Below are 23,775 nucleotides of genomic sequence, written 5' to 3'. Positions count from 1 at the left end.
TCTTCCGTTTCCAACTGAAGACCTTATTGTTATTCTTCGGATTCTTTTTAGGGTCTTCCGTTTCCAACGGAAGACCCTCTTGTTATTCTTCGGTTTCTTTTTAGGGTCTTCCGTTTTCCAACGGAAGACCCTTTTGTTTTTCTTCGGTTTCTTTTTATTAGGGTCTTCCGTTTCCAACGGAAGACCCTCTTGTTATTCTTCGGTTTCTTTTTCATTATTATTATTATTCTTTTTCTTTTCTTCTGACTCCTTTTTTGCTTCATAACTCAAAAGGTTTTAAACCGATTTTGATGAAATTTTCAGAGATTTTTGCAATTTGGCGTCCCTCAAAAATGTTAAAGTTTTAAAGAGAACGTCACCCCCGTTTTCACGTGACGTCATTTTTAAAAATTTCAAAAAGTCATTTTGTCCCGGACTTTTCTTAAAAACGCTTTAAGATAGAGGCTTAAAATTTTCAGTGATTATGATTTGGTCGATTTACCTCTGTAATAAGGCCGGAAGTGAAAATCTGTCACTTCCGGTCGAAACCGGAAATGAAACAAAATTTTCGAAAAAATGAATTTTCTGATCAAATCAAAAATGAATATTTGTTATGTAGAGCTGATTAGGCTGAATCTAACACTGAAAGCCGTATTAAAATCGGACGATGCATTACAGAGATATCGGGGTTTAAAAATTGATTTTTCCGGAAATTTTGATTCCGCGTCCTTGGTTTAAAAAATAGCGTAACGTTCAAAGTAAAATTAACTCGTACCAAAAATAATTGTTACTAATCGTACTTGAACACATTCGGATTTTTTTTTGTTTAAGTTTCAGCATTTACGTCACTTCCGTTCAAATTTGGCGGCCATTTTTAGATTTAAAAAAAGTGATTTTGTCCGGAAGAAATCTCCGTAAACTTTAAAGATATGGCTTTGAAATTTTTATTGATGATAGATATATCAATTTTATAATGTACTGGGGGGTTTAAAATTTTGTTCATCAAATTTTCTTAAAACCGGAAGCAGTTCTAATTTTTGGAAATTTTCATTTTTTTTAACAAAATAATACAATACTACAGTCTTATAGAACATGCCATGGTAAATTCAAATCTGAAATCCGTTGGAAAATCAGACGATGCATTACAGAGATATGGGGGTTTAAAAATTGATTTTTCCGGAAATTTTTATTCTGCGTCCTTGGTTTAAAAAATAGCGTAATGTTCAAAGTAAAATTAACTCGTACCAGAAAATAATTGTTAAGTCGTACTTGAACACATTCGGATTTTTTTGTTAAGTCGTTCTTGAAATCTGAAAGGTTTTTGTTAATTCGTACTTAAAATCATTCGGATTTTGTTAAGTCGTACCAGGAATAATTCGATTTTTTTCATCTTTTTATTTAAGTTACTCTTGTTATTGGTTTAAGAGCTCTGCTTCTTACAGGAACTTCAAGCTTTACTTCCGACATTAACGGAAGACCCACTCGTTGCTTTGCAACGAGCTTTGCTCTAGTTATTATTATACTTTTTCTTTTTTTTTCTGACTCCTTCTCGGCTTTATAACTCAAAAATTTTCCAACCGATTTTATTGAAATTTTCAGAGATAATGTGAAACTATTATCCCTTAAAGATGTTAAAGTTTTCTTGACAACGTCACCTCCGTTTTTACGTTACGTCATTTTTAAAATTTTCAAAAAGTCATTTTGTCCGCGGCATTTCTCAAAAACGCTTTAAGATAGAGGCTTGAAATTTTCAATGGTTATGATTTTGTCGATTTACCTATGTAATAAGGCTCGAAATGAAAATCAGTCACTTCCGGTCGAAACCGGAAGTGAAACAAATTTTTCGAAAAAATGAATTTCCTGATCAAATCAAAAATAAGCTGAATCTAACACTGAAATCCGTTTTAAAATTGGACAATGCATTACAGAGATATCGGGGTTTAAAAATTGATTTTTCCGGAAATTTTGATTCCGCGTCCTTGGATTAAAAAATAGCGTAATGTTCAAAGCAAAATTAACTCGTACAAAAAATAATTGCTAAGTCGTACTTGAACACATTCGGATTTTTTTTGTTAAGTCGTTCTTGAAATCGGAAAGGTTTTTGTTAAGTCGTACTTAAAATCATTCGGTTTTTGTTAAGTCGTACCAGGAATAATTCGATTTTTCATCTTTTTATTTTAGTTACTCTTGTTATTGGTTCAAGAGCTCTGCTTCTTACAGGAACTTCCAGCTTTACTTCCGACATTAGCGAAAGACCCACTTGTTGCTTTGCAACGAGCTTTGCTCTAGTTATTCTTTTTTTTCTTTTTCTGACTTTTTTGGAACGCTATTTCTCGAAAACTATCCAACCGATTCGCACAAAATTTTCAGGACGGATAAAGCATGATCGGCGCTACATATTATAAAATATTCAAATGATGACGTCACTTCCGGTTTCAGATATTGACGATTTTGTAAATTTTTAAGGGTCATTTTGTCCACGCATCACCTCCGAAACTAATCAAGATAGAAGCTTGAAATTTTCAGGGATTGTAAACGAATGTATGTAGATGTACCCCCATGCGTCCAATGATGAAAATTGCTAAAGGCCTCAAAGCTCGCCTGAACCTGAAAATTGGCACCAAATTTTTTCACGAAATTTTTGCACATTTTCTGTGATATCTTTTAATGTATAAATATTTAGTTTAAACATATCATGCAAAAGTTGTTTCAAATTACACGGGCTTTCGTTTAATATCAAGAAAAAGGGGCTGGCCCCTCAAATTAGGGGCCAAAATGGCTGTAAAGTCTTCTTACAATAACTCTTTACTGAATAATAATTTGTTATTAATTATAGAAGCAAAAATGTTCATTGTTAGGCTGTTTATTTATACAGTACCATACTTAAGTCATATGTTACGTAATTAGGGGTTTCAAGGGGCCAGAAATTCAAAACTTTGATCATTAATATCTGAAAAAAGAGAAATATTTTTAAAAGCAATGTAGAACAAAAGTTGCTCAAAATAATGTTTTGTACAGTATGCTACCTTAAATTTTTTTGTTTATGACCCCATTTAGGAGTTAAAGGGTCGGCCCCTAAAACATATTTGTACATATATCTCAAGAACGGTTAACATTTCTTGAACACTTGTAGAACAAAATATGTTTGTATTTGCAAGACCTTTCATTTGATATCAAGAAAAAGGGGCTGGCCCCTCAAATTATGGGCCAAGAGGGCTCTTATGTCTTCTTACAATAACTCTTTACTGAACAATAATTTGTTATTAAATATAGAAGCAAAAATGTTGTTTGTACATCTGTTCATCTAAACAGTACCATACCTAAGTCATAAATTATGTAATTAGGGGTTTCAAGGGGCCATAATTCAATATTTTGATCGTTAATATCTGAAAAAGGATAAATATTTTGAAAAGCAATGTAGAACAAAAGTGGTTAAAAATAATGTTTTTAACAATATGATACCGAACATTTTGTTGTTAGTGACCCCGGTAAGTGGTTAAAGGGTCGGCCCCTAAAATACAGTTGTTTAGATATCTCGAAAACGGTTGACAATTCATGAACACTTCTAGAACAAAACATGTTTATATTAGCGAGACCTTTTATTTGATATCAAAAAAAAGGGGCTGTCCCTTCAAATTAAGGGCCTGAAGGGCTACTAAGTCTTTTTATAATAACTCTTTTCTGATCAATAATTTGATATAAATCATAAAGCAACAAAGGAGCTTTTATTAAGCTTGATTTAAACTGAAATCTGTTTTAAAATCGGACGATGCATTACAGAGATATTGGGATTTAAAAATTGAGTTTTCCGGAAATTTTGATTCCACGTTCTTGGTTAAGGAAATAGTGTTGTGTTCAAAGATAAATTAACTCGTACCTAAAATAATTCGGAAATTGTTAATTCGTACTTAAACACAATCGATTTACTTTTTGTTAAGTCGTTCTTGAAATCGGAAAGGTTTTTGTTAAGTCGTACTTAAATAATTCGTATTTTGTTAAGTCGTACCAGGACTAATTCGATTTTTTCATCTTTGTATTTTAGTTTTCTTGCAATTGGTATAAGAGCTCTGCTTCTTACAGGAACTTACAGCTTTACTTCCAACATGAAAGGAAGACCCACTCGTTGCTTTGCAACGAGCTTTGCTCTAGTTCTTCTTCTTCTTTTTTTTTCTTAACACTTTTTGTGCACGCGATATCTCAGAAATGGCTCGACCGATTTGCATGAAATTTTTAGATCTTACTACCTATGTTATGAACCTTATCGGAAATTTTTTTGGTTGATGACGTCATTACTGTTCTTGATATATTGGCATTTTAAGGAATTTTATGGGGTTGGTTTGTCCAAGAGTGTTCTCATAAACTACAAACGATATCAATTTCAAAATTTCAGGGATGATAGACAAAAGATTGTTTGTATGCACAAAAGCATTCATGTTTGCCCAGCACAAAATACGCCGGAGCTCGATAGGGATCGAAAATGGAGATAAAAAAGCGTTGTAATTTTGCTTGGTTTTCTTAGTTTATCTCTTTTCTCGCAACTATTTTGTTAAGACATGTAGAAGAAAAAATATTTTGAGTTACATTATCTTTTGTTTGACATCAAGAAAAAGGGGCTGGCCCCTCAAATTAGAGACCTAGAACCCTTGAAAGTTTTCACTTTATAACTCAAAAGCGGTTAAGATTTCAATACGGCTGTCGCTGCAAAAGTTGTTCATTATGATCTTATCAATGTCGTAACAATAATATTTTGTTCGGGAATTGCGTAATATGAGTGTAAAAAGCTAGACTTATTACCATGTATTTGTGTTTTATTTGGCAAATAAACGGGGTATTTGTGCGTATTACTGACATAAAGGGTACCAGATTACATACGGAAAGTGTTTAAACATTTAGTTATTTTCTAGTGAAACACATTATGGACAAAAGAACTGCTTCTATGCAATGCATTTGAGTCGCATTTAAAATATAACTGGATTCCGAGCTGTGTATCTGAACAATTGCGTATCCGATCCCTTGCCCGCGGCCGAATGCCTATTTAAAAGAACAAAAATAAAGCAGCGTTCATTTGTTCATCAATAGTTTTGAAGTTAACATATTTTATTTGTTATAACAGATCATATGAAAAGGACAGATGTCAAAGTCGTAATACAACCATACTAGCTACGACGTAAGGGGTCAGTTTAAACACAAGGCGAAATAATTTTGTAAATATCTTGTCTAATCCGGTGGTTCTAAAAACATTGGCCGGATCAGGCAACATCCTGTTAAGAGGACAATGTTGCAAATTAATTATAGTATTTAATGCAATAGGTCGTGTATTCTTGCAAAATTTTCAATTCTCCTGTTATATATTAGATTTCATCGATCTTATTTACAGGACCAATTTTCATTTTTTTTTTTTTTTTGAAAACAATAAATTCATAACGGATCTTTTATCAATAGCTCTTTACTGAGAGATATTTTGTGAAATGTCATAAAAGCAGATATGTTAATGATTTTATGATGTGTTACGTTATAAAGTAGAGGTTTTTAGAAAAATGTCTAACATTTTAATCATCCATAGATCAGAAATGAAATATCTTTGGAAATGTAGTATAGAAGAAAAGATGCTCAAAATGATATACTAAACAATATTAAATCTTCAAAATGTTAAACGTTATTTATTATTCATTAAAAGGCCCCTATAAAGAGATAAGGAATCGGCCTCTAAAACTTTCTTTCCCATATATTTCAGGAACGGTAATCAATTTCTTAACACTATTGAACAAAATGTGTTTTTAATTAAAAGGCCTTTCATTTGATATTAAGAAAAAGGGGCTGACCCCTCAACTGAAGGGACCAGAGGGCTCTAAAGACTTTTTTCTAGTCCTTTACTCAGAGATATTTTGTGAAATGTCATTAAAGCAGATATGTTATGTTACAATTATGTATCCAAGCAATGTAATGATTTTATCGTGTGTTACCTAATTAGGTGTTTTTAGAGGTCAAATGTCTGTAAAATTAATCACCCATATATCAGAAAGTAAAAATCTTTTGAAATGCAGTACAGAAGAAAAATTTCGTTAAACAGCCCCTATAAGGGGATAATGGATCAGCCCCTAAAACATTTTCCCCATATATTTCATGAACAGTAAGGAATTTCCAAAGACTTGTTGAACAAATATGTTTAAAATTTAAAGACCTTTCATTTGATATCAAGAAAAAGGGAGTGACTCCTCAAATTAGGGATCAAGATGATCCTAAAGTCTTTTATCTATATAGTCGTTTACTGAGAGATGTTTTGTCATAGGATATAAAAGCAAAATTAAGTATAATACGTTTATATATCCTGATTTTCTCATGCGTTACCTAACTAGGGTTTTTAGGGGCCAGAGGTAAAACAATTTAATCTTTTCTATCTTAATTCGAAGAAATGCAAGTATTTAAAAAAGCAACGTAAGAGAACTTATAAAAAGCATTACAGGAAAGCATTAGTACTCAACTCCTATTTCCAGATCATGTTTTGTTGTCAAAAATTAAAGTCGATGACGTCATATCACCTTCCGAAAATCGGACGGAAGACCTCCTCGTTGCTCGCAACGAGATCGTGTCTAGTTGAAGATAATTTTCGTAAATCGAGTTATGGCCGTTACTGATATAGTTTATTGGCTGTCATCGTGATTCTGGTTGAATTAGAAACTCTATAGATCGTTTCCCTACCATAATAGAACTTTGAATCTCTAAATAATAGAAACCGAAATAAAGAATAAGATTAATAGCTTCGATTTTTAATGTTTATTCAAAACTAATGAATTAAAGTCCATTAGAAAAAATTCCATGCGACTGAGCATCAAAATATTGGATTTTTTATCTATCAAACTGGATTTATAAAATTGGTTACCTAGAACGTGCACCAATGAAACAGAAAAAATCAATCAGTAATAATAATAGCTTGGTTGTAAGGTATAATAAAGTCTGTATATTAAGTGAAGTCTCGGAGAATGATAGCTGCAGATCTGTAGCTCTCTGGTTGAAAAAATTCGGATAGACAAACCAGAGAGCTACAGTTCCAAGCGTTGTAAAAACCTCCGATTTACGCCGCCGTTTTTGTGTCGCTCGCTTCGGGAATTATATCCGACTTTAAAAGCATTCAACCGCCTAAAAAATTGGATTTATTAATTAAACATATAGTTTACCCTTACTCTGCTAACTTTGTTTTCCTTTCAATGGTTCACAACGGCCATCCTTCGCCTTGGAATGTCATCGTTTTAAAACACTCGCCTTATGACAGCCATGTTTACCTAGTAGCGAGATCTCGGGTGCGTCGATTTACCCAAATGGACCCAAATGAACCCAAATGGACCAAATTCAAGCGGAAAACAATTACAATAAAATCCTTATTACTAATATTATCACTTGTTTTAGTCATTTCATGGGGTTGTTAGCCGTTATTAAGAAAAATAAAGACCCAAATGGCGACCAAAATGGGGATGGTGTAAAAGTAGTCCAGGACATATGTCCCGGACATATATCCCGCGATGTCCCAATTTTCTATTTCGCGTCTAACTTATTTTCCAGTTACTTTTTTCAAAAATCGTTAATCGGATATCAAATGGCATCTTAATCTAAGTCGATGGTATTCTTTCTGCTTCTTAAAAAACACTAATAAGTTAAAAATCGCCAATTTTCCTTCGTAGAAAGTGTAAATGTAGTCCCGAGAAATCGACAATGTTTTTTTTATTTCCGGTTTTTGTTTTGCCTTTGTATATACATTAAATATACATATTTCTTTGTGCTTTTTCTTGTTGCTGTCTCTTTATCATTTGTTTATGGTAGAAATATTAATTATGTATCAACTTTTAACCTTAAAAGCAGTTATTTACACTTTTCCCTGCGGGACATTGAAGTTTACGTACAGCTGAAAAGATATAGTACAATTGGAAACCCAACAAAGTTACATGTAAGAGTTCCGAATAAAATTCACGTTTATCAGTCATTTCATATAATATTGAAATGAATTGAAAAATATATATTTGTAAGCAAATATTAGTATTATTATTAATAGTAATTTTATTTATATTACTTTGATACTAGAAAATGCGTTCAATCATTAATTAAATGATTCCGACAGCAATTATCTTCTCAAAATCATTGAATAATTATTTGATTATTTTACTTGTTGTTACAATAATTATTGTCTCAATATTAGAATTAAGATTCTCGACCGTGATTTAATGTGCAATTAAATGCGCGGACATATGAAAATGTATTGGATTATTTTGAAAATGTCCCATCCCCTTCCCTTAAGCAATTTTAAATGTGCGCGCAACCTAATTGCATCTGGTATGACCACGACTGGGCTAAAATTGTAACAATTAATGTCTCATCATTAATTTTCTTCATAAAATACCTTGTACCAAGGTCCGCATCGAAGCGTAGGGTGGACTTTTAAACTATTTTTCTAACAATAAAATGGCTCTTAATAAAGGAGGCCTCCAAGTGGCAAGAGCTGGGCAACGGTATTTGATATATAAATGATATACCGGCTAACATCCTTTACAGAATCGTTATACGAAATTGCAATATACTACCCCTGTTGGGTTTTCGGTTTTACTATTTCTTTTCTGTTTCTTGTGAACTGCGATGTCCCGCGAAGAATTGTGTAAACATTTATCTTAGGGATTGAGAATGACTTAATAATTATGTTTATATTTTAAAACAATATTTGATATTCAAATACAGTATATAAACATATAGAAATATGTATATTTAATGTATATACAAAGGCAAAACAAAAACCGGAAATCAAAAAAACATTGTCGATTTCTCGGGCTTTCGACGAAGGAAAATTGGCGATTTTTAACTTATTAGTGTTTTTTAAGAAGCAGAAAGAATACCATCGATTTAAATTAAGATGCCATTTGATATCTGATTAACGGATTTGGAAAAAAAGTAACTGGAAAATAAGTTAAACGCGAAATAGAAAATTGGGACATCGCGGGACATATGTCCCGGACTACTTTTACACCATCCCACCAAAATGGCGATTCAAGCGGAAAACAATTATAATGAAATCCTCATAATTTAGGGAAATTTGGAAAAATAAAAGTCGAAGGTCCAAAACAATAATTAAAATTATTTCAGTATATCTTTAAAAATTGTTTTTGAAAAATAAAGATGAGCATTTTATCTCGATTTGTAAAAGTATATAATGTATGTAATTATATTCAAATAATATAAATATATATATATTATATAAAAATAAAACAACTTTTTAAAATAATTTTAATTATTGTTATGGACCTTCGGCTTTTATTTTTCCAAATTTCCCTAAATTATGAGGATTTTATTATAATTGTTCTCCGCTTGAATTTGGTCCATTTGGGTCCATTTGGGTAAATCGACGCACCCGAGATCTCGCTTCTAGGTAAACATGGCTGTCATAAGGCGAGTGTTTTAAAACGATGACATTCCAAGGCGAAGGATGGCCGTTGTGAACCATTGAAAGGAAAACAAAGTTAGCAGAGTTAGGGTAAACTATATGTTTAATTAATAAATCCAATTTTTTAGGCGGTTGAATGCTTTTAAAGTTGGATATAATTCCCGAAGCGAGCGACACAAAAACGGCGGCGTAAATCGGAGGTTTTTACAACGCTTGGAACTGTAGCTCTCTGGTTTGTCTATCCGAATTTTTTCAACCAGAGAGCTACAGATCTGCAGCTAGGAGAATGAAAGAGGCAGAGACAGACATTCAGACAGAAGAAGAAAATTTAAGCATAATCTGAAAAAATAAATCTTGAACTATATTTTCATCTTAGTCGATCATAAAAGGTGGGGTTTTGATTTTCAACGTAATGGGTTGTATAACTTTTGCAAAATAATTTATGTGGCGGCCGCCAGATATATAAGTGGCGGCCGCCAAATAATAAATGGCGGCCGCCACATAATTATCTGGCGGCCGCCAGATAAAATATTTTTCCTACATGGCACCAACGGGCTTCCGTACTACGCAAAAGCAAACATTAGGTACTTTTTGCATTTTTTTTCCTACAATTGTCTGTGTCCCTTGGAGTTGATAACGTCGAAAATAATTGATTGCTAGAGATGCTGCTATCAACCCGTTACATCCTTCATCATTGGAAACAATAGAGTTTCTACTGCTGCACGCAATTACAGGTGTGATATCAGAAGTCTGACAACATGCTTTACATCAGGTATCTTCTTATCGTAGATTTCACCTTTCTATGGATGAAAGGAAGTTTCGGGGGTGACTGCACTACTGCCGAAAATGTAACGTCATTGAGAAAAGCCCTGCTGAAAGACTATGATCCGTACCTGCGTCCGAGAAGGCTGCAGGAGGACCCTGTCATTATCAATGCCAGTTTTGGCGTCAGTCGCTTACACGACCTCAATGAAAAAGAACGGAAGATTTCTATACTGGGATATTTTAGATTAACTTGGATTGATGAGTTCCTAGTATGGGACAAGGACAAACACCAAAACATCAGTGACATCGTGGTTAAAACGGATGATATATGGTGGCCCACCATAGGACTTGGAAATCCAATTTCTGACTTTGAGACAATGAAAAACACTTACGGCATTTTCCAGGTTTCATTTTCTGGAGTGATTGCATGGTCTCCGGGGGCTCTGTTTTCAGTGATGTGTGATATGAAATTACAGAAGTTCCCTTTTGATACGCAGACGTGTGATTTTGTATTCGTAGTACTTGGTTATACCAAAAAGGACATCGTAATAAACGCGAACCCAGATATTCTAAATGTCCAGGGAACCACGGAGTGGGACGTTTTGGAAACAAAATTCCTCGAACTTCCTGGTGGGAGTAATGGACTGAAAATTCGCTTCACGCTTCGGAGGAAGCCGTATTTCGTTCTTTTGACGGTGACTATGCCCCTGACATTGCTTTCAATTTTGAACATATTTGTCTTTCTAATACCCGTGGAGTCGGGCGAGAAGACATCCTACGCCATCTCCACGTTCTTGGCTTACTCTATTTACCTGTCTGTCATGGGGTCCTCCCTGCCTGATGACGCCGAGTCCATCGTTTATATGACGTTGTACATTGAGGTAATGATGTCCCTAAGTGTACTTATTATGGCGTTGGTCATTATACAGATACGGTTGATATTTTATCATGGTGACGACCCATTGCCTTGTTGTCCAGAAAACAGCGTGACGAACGAAGAAGACACTGACGTCATTAGTATAGACCTTAATGATAAATCGATACGTAAAGAAAATGAGCCCAGTAAATCTAAGAAAAGAACTTGGTCCAATAGTATGGCTATGATAGACAGAATATTGTTTGCATTTTTCTTTTTGTCACTTTGTACTTTTAATACCCTTTTCTTTTCTTTAATGTTACGATGATTTTATGACTGTGAAAAATGTTTATAGTTTATACCAGTGCCTGAGAGATGAATATACCATCGAAAAAAAGAAAAAAAAAATTAAAAAAAAAAAAAAAATATATATATATATATATATATATATATATATATATATATATATATATATATATATATATTATAATGTTGTTTTAAAAGATGCAGTTAATCACATAGACATGTCAGATAAGCGGTACTTTATTCTGATTACCATGTGGCTCCAGAGGAACGGTGACAACAGCCATGAAATTGCAAACTTCTGTCGATAATGACATCATAAATATCATTAAAATTCATTTCTGACATTATTAGAAGCCTCGATCAAGATTGCAAACCCAATCTCACAGACCTTTCGTGTTCAGTCCATTCACGGATCATGGTCAATTTAACTCCTTGTCTGTTCGTTTTGTTCAGTAAAAAGAACTTGAAGTTAAAATTGCTTTCCTCTATAATGTCGGAGGAAAATCATTATGCTCTTGAATCATTTATACCCCGCAATTAATGTTATATTTTTTAAGAAATAAAACATCGTATAACAAAATACAGATACATTTATTTTTTGAAACCTAAATTATGATTTACGATATCTAGGTGTGTTTCAGCACTGTAAGTCGGTTAGTTTGAGCATGAAAAAAAAGTAGTGACCTACAGTAGTAGATTATGCATGCGCTACTTTGACCTCTTGACCCATAATGATGTTATGCAGAAATAACAGCGGATTGCGCAAACAGTGTTATATAAGGGAAAACATTTGCAAGTGTAAGTATATATATATATATATATATATATATATATATATATATATATATATATATATATATATATAACTCGGTTACTTATATTCATCCATTACGGTTATCCCTAATAAAATGAAATACGTTAAGCACAGGTACCCGACATTATTAGTAGTATAGCTCAGTGGACTGATTAAAGATTGGAATTTGTCAAAATACAGTTGCCAATTTTGCTGATGATTTTTTAAAATAATTTAATTCTGGTTGTAACGCGGCATTTGATTGGATAGAAAAATTTAGTTAAATTTGTATAACCTGGGGCGCTTTCCATTAACGTTGCCTCGCCGGCGACGTTATCGGGAAACGGTGACGTTAATGGAACGGTTGGCAACGTCACAATGATCCAACGATGACGGTTGGAGCCTAAAACTGATACTTATCTTAAAATTTGATCAAGAAATTTTGGTTATTTGCAGTTTTAATGTATTTCAATGTAGTAAGACAAATTGTAGTTTTGGAAATACTGGTTATGTAGAATATGATAACCTCGACGCCATATTGTTTCCTATTCGGCAACGGTATATTGCGTTGCCACAATCGCTCGCCGGCGACGCGCGTTCCAGCAATCGGCGACGAAGGCAACACCGGCAAATCCGGCGATGCCGGTTAAATGGAAAGCACCCCTGGTTTGCACGTCACAAGACACGTCACAATGCACCAACGTACTAATTCACTTGACGTTACATTTGAATTTTGAACAGATTTATATCATTTTTTAAAGTAAAACGGACTCAATTTGTACAGCAAATTCCAGAAAATTAAATTATAAGGAATGAACTCAATATTTACCCAAGTTATACTCGTATAACCTGGGTTGGAGCAATTTACGCTTTTTTATAATCCGCTTCGCGGATTATAAAGCGTAAATTGCCCCAACCCAGGTTATACGAGTATAACTTGGGTAGACATTGCGTTCATTTCTTAAATGAATTTACAGTGTAAGTTAACTGAGGATAATTTTCTGGATTTTGTTTGGATTTGATTTTACTCTTGTTAAGATTGTGTTATGGTTACTGATCAATATATGTTCATTTACGGCACACCAAAAACGTGCGCGTTATGGGAAGATTTTAGAGTTACTTCCCTTAGCATGTTGTGAACACTTGCTAAAAGTATCAGAGGTTTTGAAAAATTTTCCCAGTATATGTTCCTTTCTACTTTTTATAATATACATATAGTCCGTGGATTATTTTAGCCCCGGTTCACGAACTGGAGGCATTCAAAGAAGAAAAAGGTTTTTCCCTTTTATGGAAAAATATAGCGTACGTTTGACCTCTAGTGAAGTTCTTAAAATTGAATATTCAATCATTTGAAGAAAACGAGCTGAAAGGTTTGAATATTCAATCATTTGAAGAAAACGAGCTGAAAGGTTCCGTTTGATTAGAATTTAAGTCCATTCGTTGAAATTTTGTTTGCCCTTTCTTACAATTTAAGTCCATTCGTTGAAATTTTGTTTGCCCTTTCTAACAATGATGTTGTTATTTTTTAACGCAAAAGACCAACAAACACCGATTTGGATAGTAACATTTGGGGGATTCGATATGGTGCCTCGACAAAGTCCAATCACCAGGTTCCACAGGATGTTATCGCGTTGATACTGACGTATTGCTGTCATCCATACCAGTGCCTCAGCCTCCGGTTCGTGAGCACTTTATCTGGAACTGATCCGTTTGTAGCACATGCCGTTTATTTAACGATTAGTTCAGAGAGTTGCGCAGTTTTGTAAATAATTGTCAATCAATGTGATGTATTTTATCAATCGGTACTAGATTTTTTTTATTGCTTCCGCAGTTTGATATCAAAAATGATATCGCAACGTCGTTCGTCCATCCAGTAAAACGCCATTATTGAAATATATTTTCATCAATCAAGTATGATTCTCTGTATTTCCTACAGATATTGATTTTAACTTATTGTTCCGTAGAAACTGACAACACTGAAATAATCTAAACGCCACGTTTATTGATTGGTCGAAACCTTCACCGATTTAAGAAAAATCACGGACTGCACGAACATACTAACGGTGTACATGTACATTAACAATAATTTAGTGAATTTTACTTAAAATTTTCAATCATCAATTAAACAATCAATTAATTAATTTGTTAAAGGAAAGATGTAATGCGGGTTATGTATTTTTTCTGCAGTGTCGCCACCTTCATACTCCGCGTTCTTCAAATTAGGACAAAATGCCTGTATAACCTGACTTGATAGATCTGCGTTGTAGAACTTGGAAGTGCGACGGTTCCGTGCATTGAAAAAATGTGCCAATCCTTGTAAAATAATCCTACCCACACACTATTTGTTCGCACGAGATGTATTTCATTTCACAACTCATAATTTGAAAAAAAAAAAAAAAAGATGACAAATTATGTTATACGCACATTATTTGATTATGTGCTTTTTTAAAATTACATGTATTTATTTTAACATGTATATAAATGATCAATTTTTCGTGTCAACTGCCTTTAAAATAAATGTAATATTCACCATTTATCAAACAAAATAGGTTTTAAATATATTCATTTCCTAACACGTTGATTTTTTTAAAATAAAAAAATTCAAGATTTTCCCCGACTTTAACCCCCGCTTTTATATGCGGGTACATCTTACAACAAAGCGGGGGCAGGGTCGAAGATTAAACATAAAAATTGAAAGAAAAAAAACTTTCATTGACGGCGCATAAATTGTTCAAATATTTGATATAAAAAATCTTTGTCCAATTTACGAAGCTCGTTTATTTCTCTCTACAAGTATCGATGCCCTCGCCAATGAGTCCCTCATGTTTATGATTCTCGATCTTCACGAGACTTTAAGATACTTCACTTTCCGGGTTTAGTGTAGGCAAGAAATATATATAATTTCAGTTTATCGTTAACATTTGATATAATAATATTTCGTAAAAAATAGTACAGAAAATAAGATCAGGTCCAAACCAAGCGCTCCTATCTATACCTACTATAATTTAATTCTGGTTGTAACGCGTCTTCTGATTGACTAAAAAAAATCATTTTATATTGAATAAAGAATGTTGCCTACGTCATAGTAAGACTAATGTCAAAAATGTATCAATCCGCCTGACGTTACGTTTGAATTTTGTACAATTTGATATCATTTTAGAGGTCAAATGACTGTTTTTATCTACAATCAATAGCCAAAAAAATTGAATTATAAGCAATGAATGCAATATTTATTAGTTTTATACGAAATAAAATGGTTTGGGGCAGTTTACACTTTTTTATAAACTGCTTCGCGGTTTATAAAGCGTAAACTGCCCAAACCATTTTATATCGTATAAAACTAAAAAATATTACATTCATTCCTTAAATATTAAAATAATAGACTCGAAATTTTTAGCTTTAATACCGATAAATCAAAAGAGTACTGTCTTTTGTATTTGTTTTATATATTTTAAACATCATTGGTACCTGAAGATTACCAATTTGTTTTTATTCTTTCTCAATCAAGCTTCGTTATTTAATGAATGAATTCAATATTTATTTGTTTTGAACGATATAAAATTGTTTGGGGCAGTTTACGCTTTATAAACCGTGAAGCGGTTTATAAAAAAGCGTAAAATGTTTCAAACCGTTTTATATAATATAAAAATAATAAATATATAATTCATTGATTATAATTTAATTTTTTTACTCTTCATTGTAGATAAAAACGGTCATTTGACCTTTAAAATGACGTAAAATTATACAAAATTCAAACGTAACGACAGGCGCATTGATACGTTTTTGACGTTAGTCTTACTATGACGTAGGCAACATTCTTTATACGATATAGAATAATTTTTTAGCCAATCAGAAAGCGCGTTACAACCAAAATTAAATTATTTAATATTTATTCGTTTGATGAGATATCGGCGCTTCTGATTGGTCGAAAAATTTCTTTGATACCTGCATCAATAAAATTTTTGCCGGATCTACTTTTCTCAACTGCTCTGATCTAACACTATTTATAGAACGGGAATTTCCAAAATAAACACTGTCAACAAAGTGTAAAGTTGTGTCTGTTTTATTGTCAGCAAACAAAATACAACGTTATAAACATAACAACTTGAAAGTCTAACCTTCAAAAATAAACAAAACACAATATCTTATTCACGAAATAGAAAATTAAGCGTCTTCTCACGATTTCGTCTGCTTCAGATCAATCAACATTACTGCGAGGCTGGCTGTTCCTTTTCCAGAATAATCATAACGAACATATAGGCCCATACACTTTCACGGTAACACTGCTGTTCAAACTTGGTAACGATGATTTTTAAACTTACACAGTACCCTACATGATCGGTCATCAGAAATTCAGAATAAGAATCGTTATGAGTACAATGCATCAACTCCTTCGGCGCATTCCAAGCTGCAGATACTATAGTATACCATTTAAGTACATCACTGGCTATATAGTTACCACAATGTTTACAAAAGTCGCTTATACATACTATTCTTTGTCGACATATCAACTATTTTCGTCCACGATCGCCTCTCCTTGGATGGTTACGTCCAGTTGCATTTTCCATCGATCTCACATGAAAACTAGTGTTATTACGAATTTTTCTGCACAGTGAATAATATCACAAGCTATCGCATGTATTTTCCTTTCGTTTTTAATTCAGCCGGTTCAGATTTTAACTCACTATTTGTGTTTAATTTATTAAATTCAGTTCAATAGCTCTGCATCAGCTGAAGGCGCATCCATTTTGAATATTGTTGCTGTTGTTATTTTGTATTCATACGCGCCACTTCATTTACATTATTTACATTTTTGATCAATGACACTTCACATTTTTTGATTTGAAAATGTTTTATTAAATGATAAGAAATGAAGATAATAATTTTTCTATTGATCGGCGTATCAAAGAAAAAATTGACCGGAAAACTTTTTCATCAATGCGCGTAGCGCATTGATGAAGTTTTCCGGTCAAATTTTTCTTTGATACGTCGATCAATAGAAAAATTATTATCTTCATTTCATAAATCAACGAAAATTCTTTTTAAAAATTCCGGAAATCGTCCGAATTTTTTGGATTTTACAATCTTGCGCATGCGCATTACCTTCACACTAAACCACGGGAGGCTCTTTCCACAATATCACATTTGCGTGGATAAACTTGGAAACGATAAACAAAAGCGTGTAAAATTTCATTAGAAATTCAAAGAAATTACGGGAGATAACTCTAACACAGTGCATTTACTATAAAAAATCCCAAGAGTTTCGAATGCCAACATGGTGTGTAAAAAACGTTGATTGAATTCTGCAATAATACATGTAGAATTAAACTTTTCGAAGAAATGTATTTACAGCATCAATATGGTTGTTGTGAACAATTTGACTGTTATTTTCAATGCAACTTTATCAATTTTCTCCAGAGACATAAATAAAATGTTGTCTATGTCTCTGTTTTCTCCAAAATCGTTTTGGGGCGATTCTGCAATTTTTTGCTACATTCCGGGTATATGGGAGGCATTTTAACTGTGGTGAAGGCCTTTCCCGAGACACAGTTAGATTATTCCAACTCAGCAGAGTGTAGTGAAATTAATAGCATTATTGTAGGCTTGAAGTTTGGTTATGCAAATGTCAACAATATACGGTGCTTCGATTTTTCTATTTCGTAAATGCCCGATATCATATGCAATGTCAACCCGTGCGTTCACGGGTCAAAGTCTAGTAGTGATCTTAGACTAACTTTTCAGCATGAGTTTTTCTGACTTTTCCCACTGCTGCAGCCATCAGGATACTGTGGAATCATTCAAATTCGTGGGGGTCTATTTCCGGGGATTGCTTAAATTTTACAGATTCGTGGGGACCTAATTTCGTGTACCGGTATTCTATTAGACCTACAAAACGAGTTACGACTTTCTAACCCTAATTTATTACTTCGTGGAAGATGTCAATTCGTGGATGAGAGGTACCCTTGAGAATTAAGCCTCCATGAAGTCCAATGATTCCACAGTAAATGGCCGGTCAGTTGTTTGTGTTTTTCATTTCTCTCTTCAAATGAAGTTATTCACATATTTCATGGTCATATATATATATATATATATATATATATATATATATATATATATATATATATATATATATATATAAACAATGTTTATATATATATATATACACATGTACAAAATTTTAGGCATCTCTAGTCCGATTCCGCACAAGTGATCTGTCGTTTTAATTGCTTACTCAACTATAGATGCAAGGCAAAGATTGCAGTTAAAAAACTTTTATTTGATCTTTTTTTTTTTTGGTTTCCAGAATGCAGTTACAAAACGCTTTTAAAAACAGCTGTATTTTACTCATAGCCAAGGTGTCAAATGGCTTATCTCGAGATTTCTTTCCATGGAATATAAAAAAACTTGTCAGATGGTAAACAAGTTTACATTTGTAATTACACACTCTTGATAAAAACATATTAAACGCATTAACAATGTTATTGAAAAATACAATACAATACAAAAGAAAATAAAGTTACAATATTGGACTGCACTGTTTGATGACGGATTTCTGTTGTTAGATCAAACGAGCTTCAGGCTTTTGGGTGTATGTGCCTTTTAGATGGTATTAAGGCACATACCCTATCGCTAGATCATGTTTTCTTTAAAGTTGCCCAAGAAGCGATTCACGTCATACTCTTCTGTGCTTAGATGGAACAAAGTGCAGAAGTTGAGGAGTTTCTCTTTGGCTTGGGCCACGTTTCCGGCGTGGACTGCAATGTTACACATTGGCTCTTCGGTCTCAAAATCCACGTCTTCGATTTCGTCTTCGATGGCATTGTAGCGGATGTGGCCCATGGTGTGTAGATTTTTGATGAGATCGTATGTCTGAGAGTTCTTGAAGATTGGCGCATGAACGGATGGCACGCACATGACTCCCATCATCTGGTAGCGTGGCTTGGGTTTGTTGATCAGAGGTTTGATTCCACAAGCGGTCATGAAGACACAGCGGAGCAGATCAACACCGTAGATCTCCTTGATCCAGTCTCTGAGATAGAATCCTCCCATACGGGCATTTATTTCGATCAACTTTGGTCCCGCGGGGGTCATTTTCATCTCCACGTTGAAGGCGCCACTGACTAGGCCGATTTCGACACAGCACTGGTAGGCTGCTGTTACAATCTGTCCCACCTTGTCCTTTGGCAGACAAGATGGCATGCAAGCGGCGGTTTCTGTGAAGAAGCCCTTCTTTGTTGGTCCATTGTCAGAGACAAAAGCGGCCACTAGTTTTCTGTTGTATAGAACGACATCAATGTCGTGTTCGGTGCCCTCCAGATATTTCATCATCAACATGCTGTTGCCATATCCAAGGCCAATCCCTGGGTGGTCCTCCTCACATGTTAGTTTTTCTTGTAGGCTACTAAGATGTTCCTTAGCCTCTCCCATGTCATGTACAAGTTTAACCCCAACGGCACTGGATCCGTATTCCAGTTTCATTATGGCGGGAAATTCGACGCTTTTCTCAGCATTCTCCAAATCGCACTCGTTTTCAATGTGGTGGCATCTCTCAGCGTACAGATACGTTCTGGGGAAGTGGGGTATATCTGCAGTACGGTCACACAGTGTGTTCTGTGTGGATGACTTCTTCTTGGCGATCATGGCTCCTTTTAGGCCGATGCCATCAAGGTCCAGCATGTCGCAGATGCGAGCAGCAAGAGGCACGCAGTCCTCCCAAAAGGTGCAGCAGCCGTCTAGTTCAGCTCCATGTTTCAGCAGCATCTGAACGATGTTCTTAGCATGGGTCTCATCCTGGGTGTGGTCGGTAAAGTCGTACTCCAGATACCTGGCCACATCGGGAATTTCATGGTTGGGCAAGCAGTCAACCAGGACGACCTATAAAGCGTGAAAAACAAGAATTTCAATTTGCGACATTTTATTCAATCATAGAACAAACATTTGAAACGTCAAAAATATTGAAACTTACGCGGATGTTTTCTTTCTTGGCGGCTGGCCAAATGAATTTCTTGCTGCTTCCTCCGGCTCCAACGACGACGACGACTTTGCCGGACATGGCGTACCTCTGAGATCTTTCACACATTGTCTGGATGAGTGGACCGACGGAAAGGCCGGCGAGGTCTGGGTTCATGAATTCGTACAGCTGACAGTTGATGGTACAGTCATGGCTGTTCACCTCGATGCCAATGGGGGCATATACGCCATTTCTCTTGCTCAAGATGTAATCGATACCTGCAAATCATTTATAGAAAAGTTATCATCTATTTACAAGCATGTTATCCGTATACAACTGCTTAATCAAATTATACTTCAAAAACGCGCATGAACTTCTAACGAGTATCCCTCACCAATTACGTCGGTCTGAGCGCCGACATTTCCCTTCTCTTCTTCATCGAGTCTGTTCTCGTGTTCGATGATTCTGCGCAGTAGGGTTTCTGAGCCCTCCTTAAGAGTTTTCTTAAGATTCTCGGTCTCGTTCTCGAGACCCCACTGTCTCATTGTGGTCTCCAGCGACTGCGGTTTGGTATTGTCGCCGTTGATAGGACTATTCTTCTGTCCAACTCCACAAATGTAGCTGGTGGCTTCTGGGTTATCACCGAGGCCTCGGCAAACGTTCACCCGTAATCTAAATGAAAGGCCCTCGGTGCCAGCCCCTAGTTAAAATAAAATGAAGAGAAAACCGGTGAACTTGATATTCCCAGAACCAATTTTAATTTTGCATACTGTACAAATAAATAGATCTAATATTTTTTGATATTCAAGAAAATTCAATTTTAATAAATTTACGATATATGTATATGTATTGACTGACCAGTGGGTGGAGCATGGAAGTCCTCCACCAGGACACAGTCCTGGGGTTCTATCTGAGAGAGCAGGTCCAGGACTGTGCGAGAGATTCCTTCTGTGTCCTCCTTGTTATGGAAGGTCACGCCTTGACTACCGTGCCACATCACTCCAGATGGCTTAACAACAACCTGAAATATTGAAAGTAAATTTTAAAAATATTTTTTCAGGTAAAATATCATGAGTACTCGTCAATTGATTTTTTTTTTAAATATAATTAAGGGAAAACAACTTACCCTTTCACATTCATCACTTAACCTGGCAAGGAAGCATACGACTTCGTCCACTACCAAGTTTTCAACCCCGACTTTCTGGTTCAGCTTGTGCACCTTAATGGCTGCACCCTCGGGTGCCTCGTACTCGTAGGGCACCCTGTAGCAGAAAGCAAGCGTGTCGGGGTATCCAACTCCAGCTTCGGCCATCTGGATTCTGGTCAAAACCTTGTCGTCAGTTCTTCTGACGAGGTTGAGTGAGCTTGATGTTGGGCAGTCAAGGTCCTTCTCCAATTCCTCACCGTCATTCCTCTGTCCATCTGTAATCCCGCGTGTGAAGAAGTCCATGAAGTAAGTTACTCTTCTGGGTGGGCTGAACACATCTAGGTAGGTCCTTCCGCCTCGGTCGAATGTGATGGCCTTGTGTACGTACATGGTCCTGAGGTTTTTGCCACGGTCGCTGTCCTCGGTAGTCAACCAAGTGGTGGACATAACCAGCATCATGTCACCTGGACAGGTGCGACCGCCTTCCAGCAGGATGGCCATACATTCGACGGGGGAGGAGAGCACTACGATGGTGGCCCCAGACTCTGGTGGGTCAGATCTTGGGGTGTGTGTTCTGTCTTCAGTTTCTGGGTAGTTGGTCTCGTAGAGAGTGTACTGAAGAGCATCGTAGTAACTGTAGATGTGTTCATCTTCTTTTGGGACGGGTACAGAGTTATGGACTGGTCCGAGTTCCACGTTGCGGTCCCACTCGCAGTAAGAGCCGCATGTTGTTGTGTACTTGTCGGCGTTTAGTGTCTTGAAGACTCTTGGTTTGTTCTTCTTTTTCTGTAATAAAACAAAATTTCTGAATTCTCTGAGTTTGAATTCAATTATTTCTGATTTAATCTGATTTTTTTCGATTTTTTTCACTACCGGTAACTTTGTTTTTTAAATTGTACTTCTCTTAAATTATATCGCTATCAATTCAATTTTTCATATAATTTTTTTTAAAATTATTGAGTTTTAATATCTACCGAGATGCAACCAGAAATTTTACACAACAATCCCCCAAAACACTTTATTGTGGCCATTCTGTACAAGTCTTGTGCACGTACACTGCAAAGCGCAGAGTTCAATATGAGACAAGAGAAATTTCCAGTCAACTCGATTTTCTGTCATGTTGGTTGAATATTATTATTATTATTGCAGAAGACTAGAAGAGCGATGAGAGCTAATGTTAATAGGCTTCCAGTCTGCTCCAGTCAAGCCCCACGAGAAAAAAAAAACGTCGGGCCATCGCGGAAGAGGGCGGGTCCTTCAAGTTTCTAGGAAGTGCAGTAATTGATCGCATGTTAAACCAATAACATTGCAGTATTTGGCAAATTCGCCAATGAAGTTCGAAGAGCTTTGGGTTATATTCAAATTAATTAAATACCGGCCGTATAACACAGACCAGCTGTAGAGGATCTTTAATGAACAAAGTTCACGTGAATATTCATTACAGTTTTTTTCTCATTTTAGAAAAATAGCCATCGTTCATGCGCGATGTCGATGAATCCGAAACGTGATAACAATTTTTCAAATGGAAAAACCCCAAGAACCAGTCATACAAGTACAAACATCACGTACTTTAAAAAACAAGAAATATTTACTTAAAGAAGCGGGGTTTTGTTATACCTAATATCGTTTGTAACTTTTAATATTTACCTAGCTTCTCCCCTTCTTAGCAAATTTATGAAATAAAAACTCTAACGTTAGGCCTACACCGTACCCACAACGGAATACGCGATAAATCTTAAAATATGTTAAACTCAGAAGCCTCACAAAGAAAATTACGAGATATATGCACATTTGTTAAGCACTTGCCATAATATGTTAAGTATTTTGCACCAGATTTTTATCAAGACAAGATTTTTACCAATATTTTTTTTATTTGAGCTATCAATAATCTTCTATTCTTAAGGGGGCACCAAAGCTAGATAACATCAGCTTCAAATCCTTAGAGGATAATGTAACACCCATCATTTTATTTATAAATAGAATCAAAACATAAACAAAAATAAAATTAAAATAATAATGTAAACAAACACTTACTGATATAAAGTCCTCTACGGTGAGGCTTTCAATTCTCTCCACACAGTCCATGACCTGCAAGGGTTAGACCTGCAAGATCCTTAATAATGTACTTTGCTTACTAGTGTTTTGTTGCTCTCTGAAGCGTCGGCGTCGATCCACCTCTATTTATACCTTTCGCCAGCTGAGCGAGTTGCCCCGGCAAGAATCGGATGAAACCGGCTCACGCTGAAATTAAGGTCGATAGCATGTAGCGCCTAGTGATTCCGGTTTAAACTGAACACAAGCTAATACATAACAAAAACATTGTCTGTTAGGAATTCGAAGTAAATTCACTAAAAATCGCCGTGCATTAAACCTGTGTGTTTATGTGCTTAATCTCATATTTTTATCTCTGATGATTGGAATGTTTCTATTCTCTACATTAGATTATAATTATTGATTGTTGTGTACACTTTGTATATTTAAGCAGGTAAAACCTTTTTTTCTGTTTATGTCCTGTCAGCATTATCTTTTTGATAATATTCCTTACAGCAAGTCAATT

The 23,775-nt window shown here is 35.2% G+C and overlaps 2 protein-coding genes across 2 annotated transcripts; one reads left to right on the top strand and one right to left on the bottom strand.

Annotated features, from left to right (window-relative positions):
* The first annotated feature begins 9,980 nt into the window (after positions 1–9,980).
* Positions 9,981–11,401, top strand: LOC128156933 (acetylcholine receptor subunit beta-like). The gene has a single exon (XM_052819272.1). The coding sequence runs from the start codon at positions 10,159–10,161 to the stop codon at positions 11,347–11,349; it is 1,191 nt and encodes a 396-aa protein (XP_052675232.1). The 5' UTR covers positions 9,981–10,158; the 3' UTR covers positions 11,350–11,401.
* Positions 11,402–18,376: 6,975 nt separating this feature from the next.
* On the bottom strand, positions 18,377–23,410 carry LOC128193255 (carnosine synthase 1-like). The gene is made up of 6 exons (XM_052866602.1): positions 23,253–23,410; positions 21,198–22,004; positions 20,930–21,092; positions 20,466–20,771; positions 20,087–20,349; positions 18,377–19,995 (listed from the first exon to the last, which is right to left on the bottom strand). Exons 1-6 carry the CDS (start codon positions 23,301–23,303, stop codon positions 18,751–18,753), a joined length of 2,835 nt encoding a protein of 944 aa, XP_052722562.1. The 5' UTR covers positions 23,304–23,410; the 3' UTR covers positions 18,377–18,750.
* Between the last annotated feature and the right edge of the window lie 365 nt (positions 23,411–23,775).

This window comes from Crassostrea angulata, chromosome 7 (assembly GCF_025612915.1).
Source record: "Crassostrea angulata isolate pt1a10 chromosome 7, ASM2561291v2, whole genome shotgun sequence".
NCBI lineage: Eukaryota > Metazoa > Mollusca > Bivalvia > Ostreida > Ostreidae > Magallana > Magallana angulata.
The sequence above is the reverse complement of the archived record's forward strand: the minus strand, read 5'-3'. Positions and strand labels throughout refer to the sequence as shown.

Bases quoted from the DNA above. Each gene is read 5' to 3' on its own strand.
- LOC128193255 (XM_052866602.1), bottom strand. From the start codon at position 23,303: ATGGACTGTGTGGAGAGAATTGAAAGCCTCACCGTAGAGGACTTTATA. The intron at 21,093-21,197 runs GTAAGTTGTTTT...TCAATATTTCAG, and splicing joins TAAGTGATGAATGTGAAAGG to GTTGTTGTTAAGCCATCTGG. The intron at 20,350-20,465 runs GTGAGGGATACT...AATGATTTGCAG, and splicing joins CGCTCAGACCGACGTAATTG to GTATCGATTACATCTTGAGC.
- LOC128156933 (XM_052819272.1), top strand. From the start codon at position 10,159: ATGCTTTACATCAGGTATCTTCTTATCGTAGATTTCACCTTTCTATGG.